Genomic DNA, 19,599 nt, shown 5'->3' on the forward strand with positions numbered 1-19,599 from the left:
ATAATTTATGTGACTGAAGGTGGGCAGGAATAAAGAGAGCCTACCTGGGGGAGTGGGCACCAAGCAGTGGGGGCTCTGAGACTGGCCCAGGGTGCTAGAGGGTCCCTCAGGAGGGCAGCAGTGGAGGTGGGCAGAGCAGGGGACAGGCTGCACTGCAGCTTCAAGTGCTGGCTTCCACCCCACCCTCCTCCCCAGGCCCAGGCACTTCTGAGACACATGTACACACACCTCTCCAGACAGAGACAGACACACTTACACACACAGGCCCTGGGGTGTGCAGGGCTGCTAATGGCTGGACGGGATGCAGACAGTAACAGCAGCAGCAGGACCCACAGGAGTCCATCCTGACACCCCAGCCATGCTTCCTGGGGGCCAGCAGGGTCTCCAGGCTTCAGTCATCTTTTCACCCAGTAGCTGCACACGATCCCCTTGAAGTTAGGTTGCTGGGGACACTGGCAGCTGGAGGGGTAGCAGGGGGCCAAGCAGGCTCCTCAGAGGTGGGGTGGATATAGGCTCCAGGCAGTGGGGGTGGGTGCAGGGCCACGGTCATGGAGGTAGTCACTCTGGCAAAGCCCTGGGGCAGGCTGGGGGTTGCCCCCCACCTGAGCCCTCCTGGTGGAGCCTGGGGACTCAGGACTTCTGGGCTCTCCTTGTATATCTGTACCACCTGGAGGGAGAGGCCAGCCCAGTTAGTCCAGGTGCTCGTGGGCCACAAGTCCCCTCTGGTACTCCCTGGTACCTCCCCTCTTCCCTGCCCATGACTGTTGGGAAAATGGGGCCCTTGTTGGCCTAGAGCAGGATACTAGAGCTGACAAGGGACTAGGGCAAACCTTGCTCTTTGTTCTAGGTCTTAAAAAGCTGAGGAGGGAGCCATTCAAAAACCAGGAGGGCTGAGGGGCAGGGGAGAAGGAAGAGGCTGCAGTCTTCAGTTGGGAAGGGTCCTTGTGAGCTAAGCCGTCTGCTAGCCACTGAGGGCATCCTGTCCAGGTTCTGTCCCTTCCCTTGCCTGTCTCCACCCAACACCCTGGCTAGGAGCAGAGGGGTGGTCACCTCTGGTGGGGGGCCCAGGATGGACAAGAGTACAGGCAGCAGCACGAGCCCATGGAGGAGGCCCAGGAGTGTGAGGACCGTCAGCACCACGAAGAAGTACCTAGGCAGAGTGGGGTGGTCAGGCTGGCTGGGCCCTGCACCAATGCCAGCAGGCCCCGCCTCCTTGCCCTGTGCCCTTCTCTACCTCACGATGAAATCAAAGTTGGAACCAGCAAGCATGAGCAGACCTAGCAACGTGGAGACGGCCCCATCGGTCACAGGGGCAAATGTGTGCTCCAAGGCTCGGGCAGCCCGAAGGTTCCGGCTCCCTTGGGTGTTCAGGAAGCCCTAAAGAACAATGTGGTTCTGGAGCTGTGTTCCTCTGCCAACCTGGGGTCCTGCACATCCCCAGCTTCTACTCCTCTGACCCCAGCGCTCCCTTGGCTCTTAGAAGGACCTAAGGGCCAGGAGAACTGAGTTTGTGGGGACTGTCTAGGAAGCGGGTGTGAGCTCATTGAGGTTTACGCTCTGCAGATGTGTCTGATGATCTTAGCTACAGAGAAGTATCTAGAAGGGGGTCAGTAAACTATAGCCCATCACCTGTTTTTGTAAATAAAGTTTTGTTGAAACACAGTCACACCCAATCATTTACCTACTATGTATGGCTACTGTTATCCTATAATGGCAGAGTCACGGCAGAGGTGGGACTCAGACTGAAAACCAAGCTCTCTGCCATCGAGTGATTGTGGCTGCTGAGGCTGTAAATCTTTACAGGAGCAGAAAGCCTCATCTCCTTACTGTGGAGTCACTGGTGGATTCAAACTGCTGACCTTGGAGTTATAGTCCAGTGCTTATCCTACATCAGTGCTCCTTAGAGCAGGACAGAGACCTTAAAAACCCTTCACAGAAAGTTTACTGAGCCCTGGACTAGAAGGATGATCACCTCTCAGGGTGGCATTGCGAGGATTTTGAGCTCTTTGTACTTTTCTGCATGCTGTTTTAATGCCCCAAGTGAGCTATTTGTGAGGTGTGTGTTGGGGCTTCCAGCTGGACCGTGGTGCCCACCGCTGCTGCCCACTCCTGCCTCTGCTAAAAGCATGAGGTCTTAAGAGAGTGAGGCTCATGCCTTCCATCAGTTCTAGTATCTCTCCATCTTTGTAAAATCCTTGATTTGTCATCCACATTGCTGTCCAGCTACCTACCACCCACTTTCTCTGATTCCCTTCACAACAAACCATTCAAAAGAACTGTTGTTTCCCATGTTCTCACCTTCCACCCCATCCTTAGCCCACTCCAGTCAAGCCTGTGACCCCTCCTTTATATTGAAAGACTGCTTGTTTACCGGTTTGTTGTCTCTCCCTATGCCCTAAAATGCACACTCCTTGAAAGAAAAGCTTGTGTTGCTATTGTAACCCCAACCCTTAGTAGGTGCGTGATAAACACCTGTTGGAAAGAGAAAGAGCTGACCTCCCCTCCCCTGGGGGCCTGTGCTCACCAGGGCTACGTGGACTGTGAACTCGACGCCAATGCCTACAGAGGCCACGAGGATCACCACGGGGATGGCGCTCAGCTTGATGCCTAGGAAGCCCATGATGCCAAAGAGCTCTACAGTCATCATCGCCAGGACCAGTACCTGCAGATGGTAGGGCTCAGCCAGGGCTCCTGGGAAGAGGACTCTGGAGGGCAGAGGGGTGGGTAGTGCCACTGGGTCTTTCTGACACACCCTGCAAATACTCACTATGAGGCCTGCTGTCCAGGGATTGAGCAGCAGCAGGGCACAGACGAGGAAAGTGCACACCAGCAGGATACAGACGGCCAGCAGGAAGTAGCGCCGGAGGCCCAGGTACTGCTCCCAGAAGAGGAAGGGGGAGCCACTGGGGTAGGCACGCACCCCGGCCTGGCCTGCCTCTGCGCACGCTGCCCTGGCCCCCTCGATGGCCTCGACAAAGTCTGCTGTCTTCTGGAGGCCGCGCAGCAGGAAGGGAAACTGGGCAAACTCCAGGGGCTGGGCTGCCGGGACTGTGGAGGGGAGGGGAGAGCAGGGAGAGGCAGGTGGGCAGTGGGCAGAGGCAGACAAGCAGTTGGGGGTCCTTGTGGGCTGAGGCTGAGGTTCTCACTAGGAGCACTGAGCACTCACTGCGAAGGTTCTCCCCGGTGGTGTCGTACTTGTCATGCAGCCATTCGGGGGGTGGCGGGTAGAAGTTGGCCTGTGAGGCTGCCAGACCCAGGGGGTCACTGCTCACCCACACCGTCAGTCCCACATAGAAGAGCTCTGGGGGAATCAGGCCTTCCTTGTCCACCAGCTTCCTTGTGGTCAGCTGCAGAAGGCGAGAGGACTGTGGGTACAGGCCCCAGCAGCCTGGCCCATGAGACCTAGCACTGTGGTGTGCTTCCTGACCCTTGCAGGCCTCTGCCCACCTGGCTGAAATCCAGGGGCTCCTGGGCATTCCCGGTCTGGATGAGCAGCTTGTAGGCCAGGGCCCCATCCTCTGAGCCATTGCGGTAGGAGTGGTGGGTAATGCGCCCAGAAGCCCAGTCTTGGTCAAAGGCAGCCTGGATTCCTGGGGGGAGAACAGGAGAGGGGTGGTCAGCCTGTGGCCCATAGGACTTCTCCCTGTAGCAGCCCTCCCCGCGGGCCCCTCCTCTCTCACCCTGTAGCCAGTTGCGGTAATAGTGTAGCCAGGTGCGGGGTGCCTGAGTGGCCGGTGGGGGCAGCACAGCCTTGAGGGAACTGAAGTGCTGATGCAGATCAAGGAGGGCACGTTGGGAGTGAGCGTAGTCAAAGCCACCCTGGGTCACCAGGGCAACCTCATACAGGGAGAAGTACCTGAGCTGGGCGCTCAGGAAGGCATGTTCCTTAGTGCCCCGAGGTACCACGTCGGTCAGAGCAAGGCCATCCTGTACGAGAGTTGCTCCATAGAGGCTCAGGCCCAGAAGAGCCCCAAAGAGCCCCAGCACCAGGGCCTGTACAGGGAAATGGCAGCTAAGCTGAAGGCTCAGACTAGGCCTTCCACCCTCCTTGGAGCCCAGAGACATTCAAGCCTCTGTCTGGCCCCATTCCACCAACTCTGGGTCTTACCTTGGTGTGTGGTTGGAGCAGCAGGGGTGCAAACTGATAGCGGGCAAAATGGGCAAGATTCCAGCGAGTACAGGGCAGGGACCTGCAGGCTGTCTTTTGCCTTGTCCCCTCTTCCTGGCCTAGAAGGTCCCGTGTGGAACCTCCTGGACTGAAAAGCTCAGAGGCCAGTGGGTCAGAAGGTAGGGGTGCCAGGTGGGCTTGGGGAGGCAGGATGGTGACCACATGCTGGCTGCTAGCATCACAGTGGGTAAAGGCTTGAACCGTGGCAGTCAGGTGGGCAATGCCCACTGGGACTGTCCTGTCCCCCAGCTCCTGAGGCAGAATTTGGATCACTCGAGCAGAACAGGGGCTGAAAGAGGCACAGAGTGGCTGACATACTCGTCAGGAATGGTGGGAGGGATCGGGAGGAAGGGCTGGCTGGGCCGGAAGCTGCAGGGGCGGTACCTCGGAAAGCAGCAGAGCACATCGAGGCGCTGGCAGTGGCGGCGGCGCAGGTCCAGGCTGAGGATGGCTGGGAAGACAAGCATCACGGCTGCAAAGTTGCAGCCAACCACCATGGCTGCCTGAGGGTGGACAGGAGGGTTACAAGGGCTGGATGAAGCCTGCCCCAGTGCCAGAGCCCACCCCGAGCCTGGGCCAATCTGTGAGGCCTCACCTGCAGGGAGAAGGCCCTCAGTGCAGGGATAGGCACTAGGGCGGCCATGAAGAAGGCGACCATGTTGTTGATGGACGTGAGCGCGACACTGGTGCCCGCGCGTTGCAGACACTCACCCGTGCGCTCCTGTAGGATAGGGGTGTCCTCCAGTTACAGGGGAGGGGACCAGGGGTCCTCAGGGTAGGGTGATGCGGAGGCTCAGGAACTTGAAATGGTAGAGGTAAGACAGTACTAACGGAGCAACTAATATTAATTGAATACCAAGTAGGTGTCAGGCACTGTTCTAAGCACTTGCCCCGGACTACCTCACTAAATGCACACAACCACCCTTCTGGTATCATCCTCTTTTACAGATGAAGAAACTGAGGTGTAGAGAGGTTAGTTATCAACTTAAAGTCATTTGACACACCAGCTTTTTAACCTCTCTGTGGAATTGGCTCCAAGGAGTGCAGGTTGGAGGAGGGCTCACCTGGAGGGGAGTGCCCGGTGGAGCCTCCGCAAAAGCATGCGCCAGTAGGAATATGTCGTCCACGCCAATGCCTAATGCTAAGAAGGGCAGCACCTGAAGGGGCAGAGGGGTGGGCAGTTGGAGGAACTGTGCAGCTTGGACTGTAGTCATCCAAGTCTGCCCTCTGGCCCTGGTGTACCTGGGTAGTGGCGGCATTGAAGGCAAGGCCAAGCAGTGCGCAGAGCCCGAGGCCGGAGGCCACAGCCAGGGCCACCAGCAGCACCCCAGCCAGGCCCACAGCACCCTGGGACTGGGCACAATCCCATCGCAGCATTGTCACACAGGCATAGGCCAGCTGTGGGAGGGAGGGAGAGGCCATGTCTCACACCAAAGCTCCCTGTATGGGCACTGGTAGAGGTTGGGGCAAAGTGCAGGAAACAGGACCCACCATGAGAAGATAGCCTCCCACCACACGGGCAGCACTGACTTCAGAGAAGGCCTGCAGGATGTCATCCAGGGTGGTGGAGGAGAAGGCGTGGATCTGCTGAGTGGAGTTCTGGGGCAGGGCCTCCTGGGCCAGCTGGAGAGACAGGGTGGGTCTGAGTGGGTGGGACAGGGAGGAGCCTCAGGGCAGTCCACCAGGATGTCCACACTGACCTGCACAAAGCGCCGCTGCCAGGCCTGCAGGACAAGGCCTGCCTGCTCCTCGCTCCAGCCAATGTCGTGTGTCTGGTAGTCACCCCGAAAGTGCTCATAGAGCTGGCGAGGACTCATCAGCAGGAAAGTGCTCTGCAGGGCCTCTGCTCTGGAGGGGGTGTAGGTGAACCAGGGGTTAGAGCTGGCCCTATCACAGGGATGGCGGTGGTGCAGGCAGCTTCTGGCAGGGTCCCTTTGCCAACTCTTAAACGAGACGAGGCCCTACCTCAAAAGCTGTCCTTGGGGGTCTCTGGTCATGCCTCCCAGCAGCAATTCCTCCTGCCAGCGCATGAACTTGTAGGAGAAGCCATGGCAGCCACCATTCAGCTCCTGAGCCACATTGGGAGCCTAAACAGGGGCAGGAAATAAAGTCTGTCACTCAAGGTTGTGGGTAATTTACCTGAGATAACGGGGGTCCCTGGGCTTACACCTCCTGGGACCATGCCTGTCACAGAACTCTGAAGTCTAATGTGTAGATAACCATTTGGAGCCTCCTGCCTACTCCGTAAGTGACCAGCTAGTATCTTATAGACAGGTGGCCACAAGAGGGAGCAGATGCCTGAGATTAGAATTAGGTTGCTGGGAGTTGGCATGGAGTCCTGGTGTGGTGCTGTAAAATAAGTACTCTACCACAATGTTGGTTTGAACTGCAAGGTAGGTGGTTCAAATTCACCAGCAGGTCGTCGGAAACCCTATACAGGGTCACTATGGGTCGGAACCGGCTCAATGGCACTTAACAACAACCACCACATCCGCTTTCCATGGAAAGAAACAGTGGAAAAGTTCCATATCACCAGCCAAAACAAGGCCAGGGGCAGACTATGGAACAACATCAACTGCTCATATGCAAGTTCAGGTTGAAGAAAATGAAAACGAGCTTGCGAGAGCCAAAATATGACCGTGTGTATATCCCACCTGAATTTAGAGACCATCTCAAGAACAGATTTGATGAGTTAGACACTAATGACTGAAGACCATAAGAGTTGTGGGATGACATCAAGCACATCATTCAGGAAAAAAGCAAAAGGTCATTAAGGCAAGAAAGAAAGGACCAAAATGGATGTCAGAAGAGACTCTGAAACTCACTCTCCTGCATACAGATGCTAAAACAAATGGAAGAAATGAGGAGGTAAAGAGCTGAACAGAAATTTCAAAAGGCAGCTCCTGAATACAAAGTCAAATATTATAATGAAATGTGTAAAGATCTAGAGTTAGAAAACCAAAAGGGAAAAACATGCTCAGCTTTTCTCAAGCTGAAAGAACTGAGGAAAAAATTCAAGCCTTGACTTGCAATACTGAAGGTTTCTATGAGCAAAATATTGAATGATGCAGAAAGCAGCAAAAGAAGATGGAAGGAGTACAGAGTCGCTGTACCCAAAAATAAATGACTGATGTGCAACCATTTCAAGAGCCAATGATCCTGAAGGAAGAAGTCCAAAGTTCATTGGCAAAAAAGTCCAAGGCACTGGCAAAGAACAAGGATCTGGGAATTGATGAAATACAAATTGAAATCTTTCAACAAACTTAGGCAGCATTGTAGGCACTCACTCAATCTATGTCAAGGAATTTGGAAGACAGTTACCTAGCCACCTGATTGGAAGAGATTCGTATTTGTGCCCCTTCCAAAGACAAGTGACCTAACGTAAAAGCAGAAATCATCACACAATATCATTAATATCACTTGCAAGTAAAATTTTGCTAAGATAATTAAAGAACAGCTGCAACAGTACAAGCTAGATTCAGACAAGGATGTGGAACAAGGGGTATCATTGCTGACAACAGATAGATCTTGGCTGAAAGCAGGAATATCAGAAAGATGTTCACCTGTGCTTTATTGACTATGCAAAGGCTTTTGACTGTGTGGATCATGACATATTATGGACAACACTGTGGAGAATGAGTATTCCAGAATACTTAATGTTGCTCATGAGGAAGCTGTATATAGACCAAGACACAGTAGTTCGAACAGAACAGGGGTCCAACGAATGGTTCAAAATCTGGAAAGGTGTCCACCAGGGTAGTATTCTTTCACCAAACTTAGTCAATCTATATGCAGAGTAAATAATCCAAGAAGCTGGATTATATGAAGAAGAACGTGGCATCAGAACTGAAGGAAAACTCATTAACAACTTGAGATATGCAGATAACATCACCTTGCTTGATGACAATGAAGAGGACTTAAAATCCTTACTGATGAAAATCAAAGACCACAGCCTTTGATATGGGTTGCACCTCAATGTAAAGAAAATAAAAATCCTCACCACTGCAGGAATAAATAACATCATCATAAACAGAGAACAGATTGAATGTGTCAAAGACTTCATTTCGCTTGACTTAACACTCATGGAAGCCATAGTCAAGAAACCAAAAGATGTATTACATTAGGTAAATCTGCTGCACAAGACTTCTTTAAAGTGTTCAACAGCAAAAATGTGCACCTGACCCTTAAAGTCATGATATTTTCAATAGCCTCAAATGCATGTGCAAGTTGGACAGTTAATATGGAAGACTGCAGAAGAATTGATGCATTTGAGTTATGGTGTTGGAGGGGAATATTAAAAGTACCATGGACTGCCAGAAGAACAAACAAGTCTGGGTTCGAAGAAATACAACCAGAATGCTTCTTGGAAGTCAGGATGACTAGACTTTGTCTCTCCTACTTTGGATATAATATCAGGAGGGACCAGTTCCTGGAGAAGGACAGCATGCTTGGTAAAGCAGAAGAGCAACGAAAAAGAGGAAGATGACCAACAAGATGGACTGGCACAGTGGCAGCAGCAATGGGCTCAAGCTTAAGAAGAATTGTGAGGATGTCACAGAACCGGGCAGTGTTTTGTTCTGTTGTGCATAAGGTCGCTAGGAGTTGGAATCGACTTGATGGCATTTGAAAACAACAGTAACACCTCAGTCACAAACAGTCGTTGTGGTGCAGTGGTTAAAGTGTTCAGCTGCTAACAGAAAGGCTGACAGTTGGAATCCACCAGCTGCTCCACAGGAGAAAGATGTGGCAGTCTGCTTTTGTAAAGACTACCGCCTTGGAAACCTCATGGGGGCAGTTCTACTGTTGTTTAGTTGCTACTCAGTGGCAATTGGTTTGATTTGGGTTTTTTGGTACCATGCTCACAAGGCCTTGTGGACACTTGGGAAATTAGGTGTAACACTGGTGCTTAACTATTTTGCTTATAGTTTCCTTGTACAAATTTATCATGATAAAGTCCAGCCTTGTCTGGAACTCACTTGAAGGTTTCTTAAGGGAACTGAGTGGAAACAACATTCTTGCGTCTGGGGCAGAGTCACATTACCCAGGAAATGGGGGCAGAGCAAAGATAAAAACCTGCTGTCTGCTAGAACAGAGGAACATGTGATGAGGATAAAGGAAAGAAAACAGCCCCTCCCTAGATGATCTGGGCTGGAACCCACCTGCCTGCTGTGATGGTTGGGGGCACTAGGTGGGCAGTGGAGGTCATCAGGGTGCAGGCAGGGCCGCCCCACATAGGCCTGGCCCACCTGCGCTTTGTCCAGCAGCTCCCGGAAGGTCTCGAGGGAGGCAAAGGGGCCCAGCTCCTCCAGCAGCTGCTCTGGGTCCAGGTTGGTCCACTGGATATCAGGGCGACCCCTGAGGAGAGAGGATTAGGGGTCAATTTCCACCCTCTCACTGCCGCTAAGAGGGCCCACACCATACCCTTGCCTCCTCTTCCCATCAGTTCATTTATCTCAGCTTCCCAGAGCTCCCAGATGGTACCAGTCTATTAGGCTGCTGTGGTGAGCTGTGGATGGGCATAGGAGTCGAGTCAGACATTATGACAAGTACAAGTAGTTAGGGTACACAGAAAGGGCCCAGAAAATCCCCTAAATTCATCTCATGCCATCTATTCTTGTTTCTAATACCTAAACCTTCTAATACCTATAAGGTTTTCTTTCTGGCCTGGGCAATAGTTTAGCTGATACCTAGCTAGAATCTCTCTTATACTTTAGAGGTCTCTTATACTTTAGGGGCCTCCATGTTTTGTCTAAATATTGGGGGTGTGGGGAAGGAGGATGTGGGCAGAGCCTTGGCTGAGCCAAGGTTCTGATCCTGGCCTAGGCAGAAATAAGGACTTTGGATGGTTTGTTCAGCCAAGGAAATTCCCCCGGAGAGTCAAAAACTAGGGCCTCAGGAGGGCCCGTGGTGGTACTCACGGCAGATAGGCAGAGCCCCCTTGGAGCTTGGCTCCTTCCCAGAAGCAGTCGAGGGGGGTGAGGATCACACATGGAAACAGCTTCTCGATCATCTGCACGGACAGACACCCCAGGACACTTCAGTGCTGCCTCTGGGTTTCTTTCCTCCCAACTTTTGTAGGCTATCCCGCAGCCCTTAGCCTCCTGGAGCCTCTGTGAGGTCTGCCGACTACAAAAGTTTCCACATCTACCCTGTCTCAGGGGACAGCTCAGCACACTCACCCGCTCAATCATTCCATTTTCAATGAGGGGAACTCCTGACTTGTAGCAGATTTTGTTCAAATCCCAAGACCTGTAACAGCCAGGGGCACAGGGATCAACAGAAGAGCCCTGGCAGAGCACCCCTCGCCCCCAGCTGCAAGGGCTCTGCCACTTACTTTCCATAGAGTGAGACTTGCACTTTGCTGGCGGTGAGGGCTGCCTGGAGGTGGAGGCCCAGTGCCTCAGGAGTGAGGATGTTTTCCCCCTCCAGGCGTGCAGTCTGTATCAGCATCTGGGAGGTGTATGCAGCCTCCTCCCCCAGCTTCTCCTTGGTGTAGTGCAGTTCCTGGCTCACCCGGCTGCCCACTACCAGACACAGGAGAGAAGGCAGAGGTAGAGCTCCCCCCAGTGAGGCCTCCCATCTGCTAAGAGGAGCCCTTGCCTTCTCCCTGATGGCTCTGTCATGGCCCAAGCTGGACTCTCCAAGCCCCTGCATTCAGAATGCGGAACTCTGCCAGGGAAGAAGGGGAGAGGCCTCACTTGGGTATAGTGACTCTCTTGTGTGGGCCTAGGGTATAAGCATGAACCAGGTTGGCTGGGTTTGGGGCATATAACTTAAAAATGAGAGATCAGCCAGGACTGGGGTTATGGGGTGGCCTGGTAAGGAAGCCCTTACACAGTCCCTTTCTGGTCTGGTGGGGAGGACAAGCAGGGAGAAAATGGGCTGATATGAGGGCTGACTGCAAAAGCTGTTTGAATTGCAAGGTTGGCGGTTCAAGCTCACTAGTTACTCCTAGGAAATCTTATACAGGGTCACTATGGGTCGGAACCGACTCGACGGCACTTAACAACAAAAACAACTAAGAGGACATGTTATCAGGAGGGACCAGTCCCTGGAGAAGGATATCCATGCTTGGTAAAGTGGAGGGTTAGCAAAAGGTCTTCACGAGATGGACTGACACAGTGGCTGCAACAACGGGCTCAAACCTGACGTGAGAACACACACAGCCAGGCAGTGCTGCTATGAGCCGGAACACAACAACAAACAGCAGGGTTCAGGGTGCTTCCTAGTTCAGCTGCCCCAACCAGTGATGTGCAGCCACATAACCCTTGGCAAACTGTTCTGGGAAGGGTGTGGGGATGCAAGTGCCTGCCATAATGGGTCTGTGAGGCACTGGCAAGGGGGAGGGTCAGGTGTGATATGCAGTTTCACTCAGTCAACAAATATGTGGAATCAGTGGTTCCAGAAGGTTCCAGATACATTCCTTTCATCAGCCTCACTGCCCAGATGATGGGGCCCAGTGCTAGGCCGGTCTTACTCTCCTTTATCTTAAAAGTCCCTTAAGTTTGGCCTTCTGCAGGCCATGGTGTCACACTCTGGAACTGGGGGTGGGGATATCGGGAGGGTTTGGAGGACAGAGAGGGCCAGAGACAATCCCATCCCTGGAGGCTTTGTGGTCTAGTCTCAGACTCAGTCCATCTTTCTGGGGGCCTCTTCCTGTGAATCACTGCCACCTCTGGGGCCGACATGTACTGTGTTTCCAAGACTTGGGCACCATGCTGCATCAGCATGCTTCCCCAATCCTTTTCTCAAACGAATATACTCTCACTCATGAGAGCCCCAAATCCTTGGTAACCCTCCCAACACAAGATTTAGCCACATTTTCACCATCTCCATCTCCTCCAACCCAAGTCACACTCCCAGTCTTCCCCTCATGAATACTGCCTCCCAGTCACCTCGTCCACTCTACCATCAAATCCCACCTGCTCTTTTTCTTCCTCCACCATCCACATGCCCCCTCTCTAGTGCAAGGTCAGAGGGTGCCAAGTGCAGGGAAAGGAGGAGAAGACAGAGAGAAGTGGATTTCTTAAGGGGAAGGAAGGAACTCAAGATAAATTTAATAAGTGGATTTCTTAAGGGGAAGGAAGTGAATTTCTTAAGGGGAAGGAAGGAACTCAGATAAATTTAGTAAGGAAGCAGGAGAAAGGAACACTGAGAATTTAAAATACAAATTCAAAAAGAACAAAGAGCCATACAGAAAAAAATGAGGAGAAAAGAGAAACCTCAGCTGACAAAGATGACGACAGATAAGCTGGGATGTATTGTGTAGGCAAGAGGCGACACAGGCTCTGTACACAAAGACCTGGCTTTGAGCCCTAACTCTGACACTTACTCTATGACTTTGGTAAATTAGGCTCTTTGAGCCTCAATGTTCTATCTGTAAAATGGGAACAATGTCTATCTTCATGGGTTATTATAGAATTAGAACCAATGCAGGGAAAGTACTTAGGAAGTTGCCTGGCACACAGTAAGTGTAGGTTGTTGTTGTTGTTAAGTGCCATTGAGTTGATTCCAACTCATAGTGACCCTATATAGGGTTTCTGAGGAGTGGCTGGTGAGTTTGAACCAATGACCTTGCAGTTTAACCGGGCCTTGAGGTCGAGTGCTTATCCTAGGACACCACAGAGTTATTATTCAGTAGTTGGTGGGAGAGAAATGATGTGATGGAAGAATGAGAAAGGATTGAAAGAAAAGAGGAGGAAGGGAGAGATCTGGGGAAGGAGACACTGGAATTGAAAAAATGACAGCACCCACTAATGCATATTGATCTAGCATGAGCGTATAATTTTGGGGGAAAATAATATTGTAATATGTATCATGGCCCTCAGAAATGTTCATAATCGTTGGTCCAGAAATTTCACAGGTAGTGGCTTGTAAGCTACTGTAGGGACTCAGGCTTCCTCTGAGTGAAATGGGAGCCGTGGTAGGTTCTATGTAAAGGAGTAGCCTGACTTGTTGATTTTATCATAAAATATTCTGGTGCCAAGTGGAGCTGTGGATGAAGAACAGGAGATGGCCAGAGGAAGGTGTCAGGAATGATGCTGTGGGACTTTATGTGTGCAGGATCCTCTCAGAGGCTCTGAGAGTGACATTGGGAAGAACCAGAGACAATGTTGGAGAAGCAACTGAGAGCTTGATTACAGAGCCTAGACCATGTGCAGGGGTCCCTGGGTGGTACAAACGGTGACTAATGTGCTTGGATGCTAAATGAAGAGTTGGAGGTTTGAGTTTACCCAGAAGTGTCCCTGCAGAAAAGTCCTGGCGTTCTACTTCCGAAAAACCATCCACTGAAATCCTATGGGGCACAGTTCTACTCTGACACACAAGGGGCTGCCATGAGTCAGTACTGACTTGATGGCAACTGGTCCTTGTTGTTTTTAGAATGTGTATAGAAGCTTGTACTTGGTTCTGAAGCCTCACAATCCAGTAAGAAATAAGGGTTTTTAGCAGTAGATTTGACTAGACTAGACTTAGGTACACCACAGGGGGGCAGTGCGGAGGCAGATTTGAAGGTGAGACCTATGGAAGATGGTTCATTGTTCCTTCTTCCTCCTTTCTAACCCACCCTGATTTTGTTGGCCTTCTTCTAAATGGGTTTGTGATTCAAGTCAGTTGCTTATACCCTTTCCTCCTCTCCCACAGTCTTAGGGGGTGAAACTTGATTAGTGTAAGAAGCCAATCATGGTAATTCCATTGCCAAGTAAAGGATGGTACACAGTGTTTGCTGAGGAGCTTCTGGTAAATTCTATCTCATTTTCACAACTGGATGAAGACAGGAATGGTTTTTGTTTTCTGCCACTGCAGCTGCCACCTTGGGACAAGATGGTAAGTCTGAGGACAGAAGCCCAACATGCTGAAGATAATCTAGGGGAAAGATACGAAGAACCCTGGTTGCTGAAACCTGGGACTGCGCTACTGTCTGACAGGCTTCTTCTTATCCTTTTGTTAGGTTGTTGCTGTTAGGGACTGTCAAGTCAGTTCTAATTCACAGCAACCATGCATAGGGTTTTCAAGGCTATCAATCTTTATGGGAGCAGAGAAAGTCTTATCATTCTCTCCTATCCTCTTGTTGTTAAGTGCCTTTGAGAAGGTTCCAACTCATAGCAACCCTGTATATAGTTTCTGAGGAATAGCTGGTGGGTTTGAACTGCTGACCTTGTGGTTAGGAGTCCAGAGCTTATCCTACAGCATCACACCAGGACTCTTACTATGTTGTTGTTGTTGTTAAGTGCCATCGAGTCGGTTCCAACCCATAGTGACCCTGTACAGGGTTTCTGAGCCTGTAAATCTTTATGGGAGCAGAAAGTCTCATCTTTCTCCTGCGGAGTGGCTGGTAGTTTCAAACTTAAGGTTCGCAGCCCAATTCGTAACCACTACACTACCAAAGCTCCATTAGAACTCTTACTATAGGGGATAATAAATAAATTCTCTTTCTTTCTTTTTATGTTGCTAAAAGCATTCTAAACAATACCATGATGGTGGAGAGGACTAATCTATTTTAAGAGAGCCTAACCAGTTGCCTTCATGAGTCGGGTCTGACTTATGCAATATATTATAATTATGACATCATGCGATAAATTGAACTGTGTTCCACAGAGTTTTCAATGTTTGAGTTTTCAGACAGATTACTAGCGTCTCTTCTGATGTGCCTTTTCTCTGGTGGATTGGTGGACTAGAACTTCCAACCTTTTGGTTAGCAGCTAAGCATTTTAACCATTTGCACCACACCCAGGGACTCCATGGAGAGAGCATAAGAAGGAAGAATTTACAATTTTAGAGACAGTTTCAATTCCTTTAAGTACTAGTTGGGCAATATGTTCTGATTTTTATTTTAGAGAATAATCTACCTTTAAGTCCTTTAGCTTTAAAGGGGCTCAGGAAACACCACAAGTTACATTCCATATGCACTACCGCAAAGCAGAAGAGGAGTCTGAATTCTGGCCCAGAACTCTGATGGCTACAGTCCTGTTTCTTCCTCTCTTTTCTGTATTAGCAAAATGAGAGAAGAATAGTGGAAACCCTTCAGTCCTGACCTTGATTATTTCTTTACTGCCTAGTGCATTATGAAAAAGGGGAAAGGGGGGTAGGAAGCCAAGCTACAGAGAAAATTTCAAGTCAGTATCATTACTTTTACCCCACTCCCAAACCTAGACAACACAGGGCAGAGAGATAGTCTGAAACAAAGAATCCTCCCTTATAGAAACAGCACAAATCCGTTGATTTTAGCCCATCCTGGAGAGTAGGAGAGAGGATGAGGAAATAGGGATTCAAAGAGTGTTCAGATGGGGAAGATGTTGGGAATGGGGAGAGAGGCTACTTCTATTGTGGAAATCCAAGAGTCATTTGGGACCACCCAAGCAGCAGTGGTGTGGGTGTGGGTAAGTCTGTGTTCATGTAAGCACATGTGTGTCCTGGGGCTAGGAGCAGGCAGGCAGGCACATCTGCTGTGGACCGCAGGGCTGGCCTAGAGTGTGTATGGATGTGAGTCTGCAGAGGTTGGGGGTAGGGTGGGGATGGGGTGTGGAAGCCCAACAGGCAGGCAGGCAGGCAGGCAAGCAGGCTCCAAGAAACATCTGCTCTGGATCCTAGGACTTGCCAGTATTTGAAATAACTTAAGGGTGTGAGCCTTTAACCTGGGCCCTGCCTTTGGGTGTGGGCCAAAGCTAAGGGAGGTCTGGGGAAGCCCACAATGCAAATTTCCCAGGGAAGAAGAGAAGGGAGTTCTAGTTTGTTAAAAGCCTTATGAAAGAGCCAAGCTGAAAGCATTAATAAGAATCATTCTTATCTAATATGGCACTGTGGGTTAATACACTGGACTGCAAAGTCGGTTTGAATTGCAAGGTTGGCAGTTCAATCTCACCAGCTGCTCTTTGGAAATCCTATACAGGGACGCTATGGGTCAAAACCGACTCGACGGCACTTAACAACAACAACGCTTCCATTAGTGTGGTGCTGTAGGATAAGCACTGGACTGCTAACTGCAAGGTTGGTGGCTCAAACCCACCAGCCACTCCTTGGAAACCCTATACAGTTGGAACTGACTCAGTGATGTTTAACAACAACAATGCTTCTGTCAAGAAAGTGAGCCTGTGGTCCTACTAACCAAAGGACCTCAAAGCTCAGGTCCTGTACTGCTATCCTATTAAGTAGTCCAGGGGTTGTGTGCATGGGACCTCTCTGGATGATTGGCCTGATGATTTACTGAGTTTCCTCACGTTTTAGGTCTAACTTCTGATTTTCCTGGTCAAGGTGAGACCTCTTTCCTTATATATATAACTGTTGAGTCAGTTCCGACTCATAAGGACCGGGTATAGGGTTTCCAAAGCAGTTCAATGGGGCTTCAAAATGTTCATGGAAACATGGAATTTAAAGATAATGAAAGTTTTCCATGAACTTTTTTAAGCCCTCCTTACACAACATAATCACATATTACCTTGTATTGTATTATAGCTTATCTCAGCACCTATTCAATTTCCTTGCTAAAGTGTAACCTACTAAAAAAATGGGTCTTGTTTAAGCTTTTAGTTGAGTTTGAAGATTGCTCTATACTCTCAAAGATACATATAAAAGGTTGAAAATAAATGCTAAATGAATACACATACACATATAATCACAGGTAAACATTCTGTACATCTATTCACAGGACTTTACCATCTCCAGATGTCCATTTATAGGGTGGGAGGGAGAAGTGTTCCCAGGTGCCCAAGCACTGAGGGCCAGGTGCTCCTCCAGACCTAGGGTCAAATCTACTAGGGCTTGGGAGCCAGCTCCTCACCCTGTACTTGTTTTGGTATCACCATACCCAAGCCAGCTATGCAGTGCCCACAACTCACCTTCAACCCAGAGCTGCTCCAGGTCTGTCTCAATGATGGCCACACGGAGACCCAATGCCAGGGCCCCAAAGACCAGCAGTCCCAGGAAGAGCACTTTGCCACAGTGTCTCTGGATCCTGCAGCCCAGAGAGAAGAGCAGGCTCTGGAAGTAAGCACGAAGCCAGAGAGGGGCCTTCAGACTCCCAATTAGGGTCTGGAATAGAAAGAGAAGGGTTAGGCAGGCATCATTTTCAAACCTGTACAAAATCCTTCACTTGGCGCTCTACATTCTTGCTCTGCCAAGTTTGCTCAGCTTCTTGATTTCTAGAAGCAGATCATGAAATAGACAAAAGCCTAACCCTAGGAAGAGATTTAGAGCCTCCTGCCCATCCTTCCCCAGTCCCTCCACATTTGAGGACGGCATAGACCCGTTTTCTGAGAACAGAATACAGATATACAAATACATGTTCTCAAGTGGACAGAAGCCACCCGGACACAGATGACTCACGCACACGCTCTCTCATCTGTTCTCAGACAGAAGCCGTGAACACACGACACTTGCAGACATCATATTTTGTGTATTTCCGAATAACAGATCTGGTTCCCCAATCTTTCTTCTTCCCAGCTTCCCTTCTACATACCTGAGGAGCCATAGTTCGATCTGGGGGTGTGTAGCTGGGAGGCAGTGGCCGAGCCATGTTAGCCAGGATGGGGGCGCAACCGCCCCCAACCCGCATTATCTGGGTGCCCCCATAAGGTGAACTGGCTGGCCCGGTCCCCTGATGCCTCGGGCCCGGCGTCAGTGCTCAGTGGGGCCGCGGGTGTGAGGGCAGCGATGAGCCAGAGGATGCGATGTGCAGCGGCTGCCGTGGGAGGGCAGCGTGCCGGGCAGGGCAGCCTGGGGCACTTCGCCTTTGCCGAGGGTCGCCCGCAGCCAGAGGAACAGTGGAGCCCGCGTTCGGGCGGTCAAACACAACTACTAGCCCGAGACACCCAGCGCGGATCCAGGCGATAACAGTGGGGCAGCGGCCGCCAGAGCCCCAGAAAAAGGGAACGGCCAGGCGGTGCCCTCCCATTGGCTGATGGGCCGGCAAATTACCGGGAGTCGTGCGCCGAGTCGCTGCTAAGCAACTGGGCCGCGGGGAAAGGGGGGGCGGAGGCGGAGGCGGGGGCGGGAGACCACCCAAGTAGGGCAACCCCCCATCTTCGCTGCCTCTGGGAGGGCCCTGCAGGAGGAAGGAAAAAAAACGATCTCTCGCAAAGGCTCGGTGCTGGCCAAGTGTAAATGAGAGGCCGTTTTTTATTTTGTTTTGTTTTTTTGAGAAAGGGGTGTGTCCGCCGACATTAGGGCCATACTTCCAGACCAAGTCAAGATCCAGACTTTTCTCCTTTCACACTTCCCTGCTTTTTGTCTTCAGTCCACTTCTCCACCGAGATAAAAATCATCTCTCTAAAATGATATTCTGATACAATAGCTCCAAAGACCAAAACCACTTAGATCACAGGGTACTGCATGATCTCACTGCAGCTCTAAGTTCCCTCAGACCTATGCCTTTTCTTTTTTTTTCTTAAGTGTTTTATTGTGAATTATGAGATAGTTTACATGGGAGAACATTAATTTTTCATTCATTCTATCGTATATCGTCTCATTGCCATGGTTACAATCCCCTCCATGCATCATCAACCAACCAAAGGGTATATATACCCTGCAATCCTTCCCTCCGTACCCCCTAGGTCTTCAACACACAGTTGCTCTCCCTCTCTGGATCTAAAGTTTCCAGCTGCTCCATCTCTCCAAGTCATCATCTCTGTCTCCATTTCAGGCATCACTACTTCTCTGGGTAGGGTCCCGCTCTCCTCTATTCTCCCCTGATGGTCCTAGAATCACTCCCCTCCTTGCTATAAAACGTCTACCTTTACATTTCCAACCCTCACAATCAGTCCTGGTAACAATTATTCACTATTGTATCACAAGAGACCAGACCTATGCCTTTTCTTCCAACCCTGCAGTTGTTGTTGTTAGGTGCTGACTCATAGCATCACTATGCACAACAGAACGAAACACTGTCCGGTCCTGGGCCAACCTCACCACTGTTTCCACGCTTGAGCCCATTGATGCTGCCACCTTGCCAGTCCATCTCACTGGGGGTCTTCCTCTTTTTTTCTGATCATCCACCTTACCAAACATGATATCCTTCTCCAGCGACTGGTCCCTCCTGACAATATGTCTGAAGTATGAGAGACAAAGTTTGGCCATCCTGATCTCCAAGGAGCACTCTGGCTGCACTTCTTCCAACACAGATCTGTTGGTTCTTTTGGCAGCCCAAGGCACTTTCAATATTCTCCTCCAACACCATAACTCAAATGCATCAATTCTTCTATGGTCTTCCTTATTCACTGTTCAGCTTTCACATGCATATGAGGTTATTGAGAATACCATGGCTTGGGTCAGGTGCACCTTAGTCCTCAATCTGACATTTTCTCTCTTCAACACTTTGTGCAAATGTGCCTAATGCACTATGCTTCCATGAGTATTGATGGTTGATCCAAGAAGAATGAAGTCCTTGACAACTTCAATCTTTTCTCCATTGATAAGAATGTTGTTTATTGGTCCAGAGG

General features: G+C 50.3%; 1 protein-coding gene across 1 annotated transcript; it reads right to left on the minus strand.

The window, feature by feature from the left end:
• Nucleotides 1-403: 403 nt before the first annotated feature.
• Nucleotides 404-17,660, minus strand: PTCH2 (patched 2). The gene is made up of 22 exons (XM_006839845.1): nt 17,622-17,660; nt 17,002-17,194; nt 10,503-10,692; nt 10,348-10,417; nt 10,087-10,178; nt 9,328-9,523; nt 6,134-6,255; nt 5,869-6,016; nt 5,660-5,791; nt 5,411-5,566; nt 5,233-5,325; nt 4,764-4,889; nt 4,553-4,671; nt 4,109-4,457; nt 3,681-3,993; nt 3,448-3,590; nt 3,167-3,347; nt 2,768-3,048; nt 2,525-2,662; nt 1,235-1,377; nt 1,051-1,150; nt 404-667 (listed from the first exon to the last, which is right to left on the minus strand). The coding sequence occupies exons 1-22, from the start codon at nt 17,631-17,633 to the stop codon at nt 404-406; spliced, it is 3,561 nt and encodes a 1,186-aa protein (XP_006839908.1). The 5' UTR covers nt 17,634-17,660.
• Nucleotides 17,661-19,599: the final 1,939 nt, after the last annotated feature.

Source organism: Chrysochloris asiatica, unplaced genomic scaffold, assembly GCF_000296735.1.
Source record: "Chrysochloris asiatica unplaced genomic scaffold, ChrAsi1.0 scaffold00026, whole genome shotgun sequence".
NCBI classification, from domain to species: Eukaryota; Metazoa; Chordata; class Mammalia; order Afrosoricida; family Chrysochloridae; genus Chrysochloris; species Chrysochloris asiatica.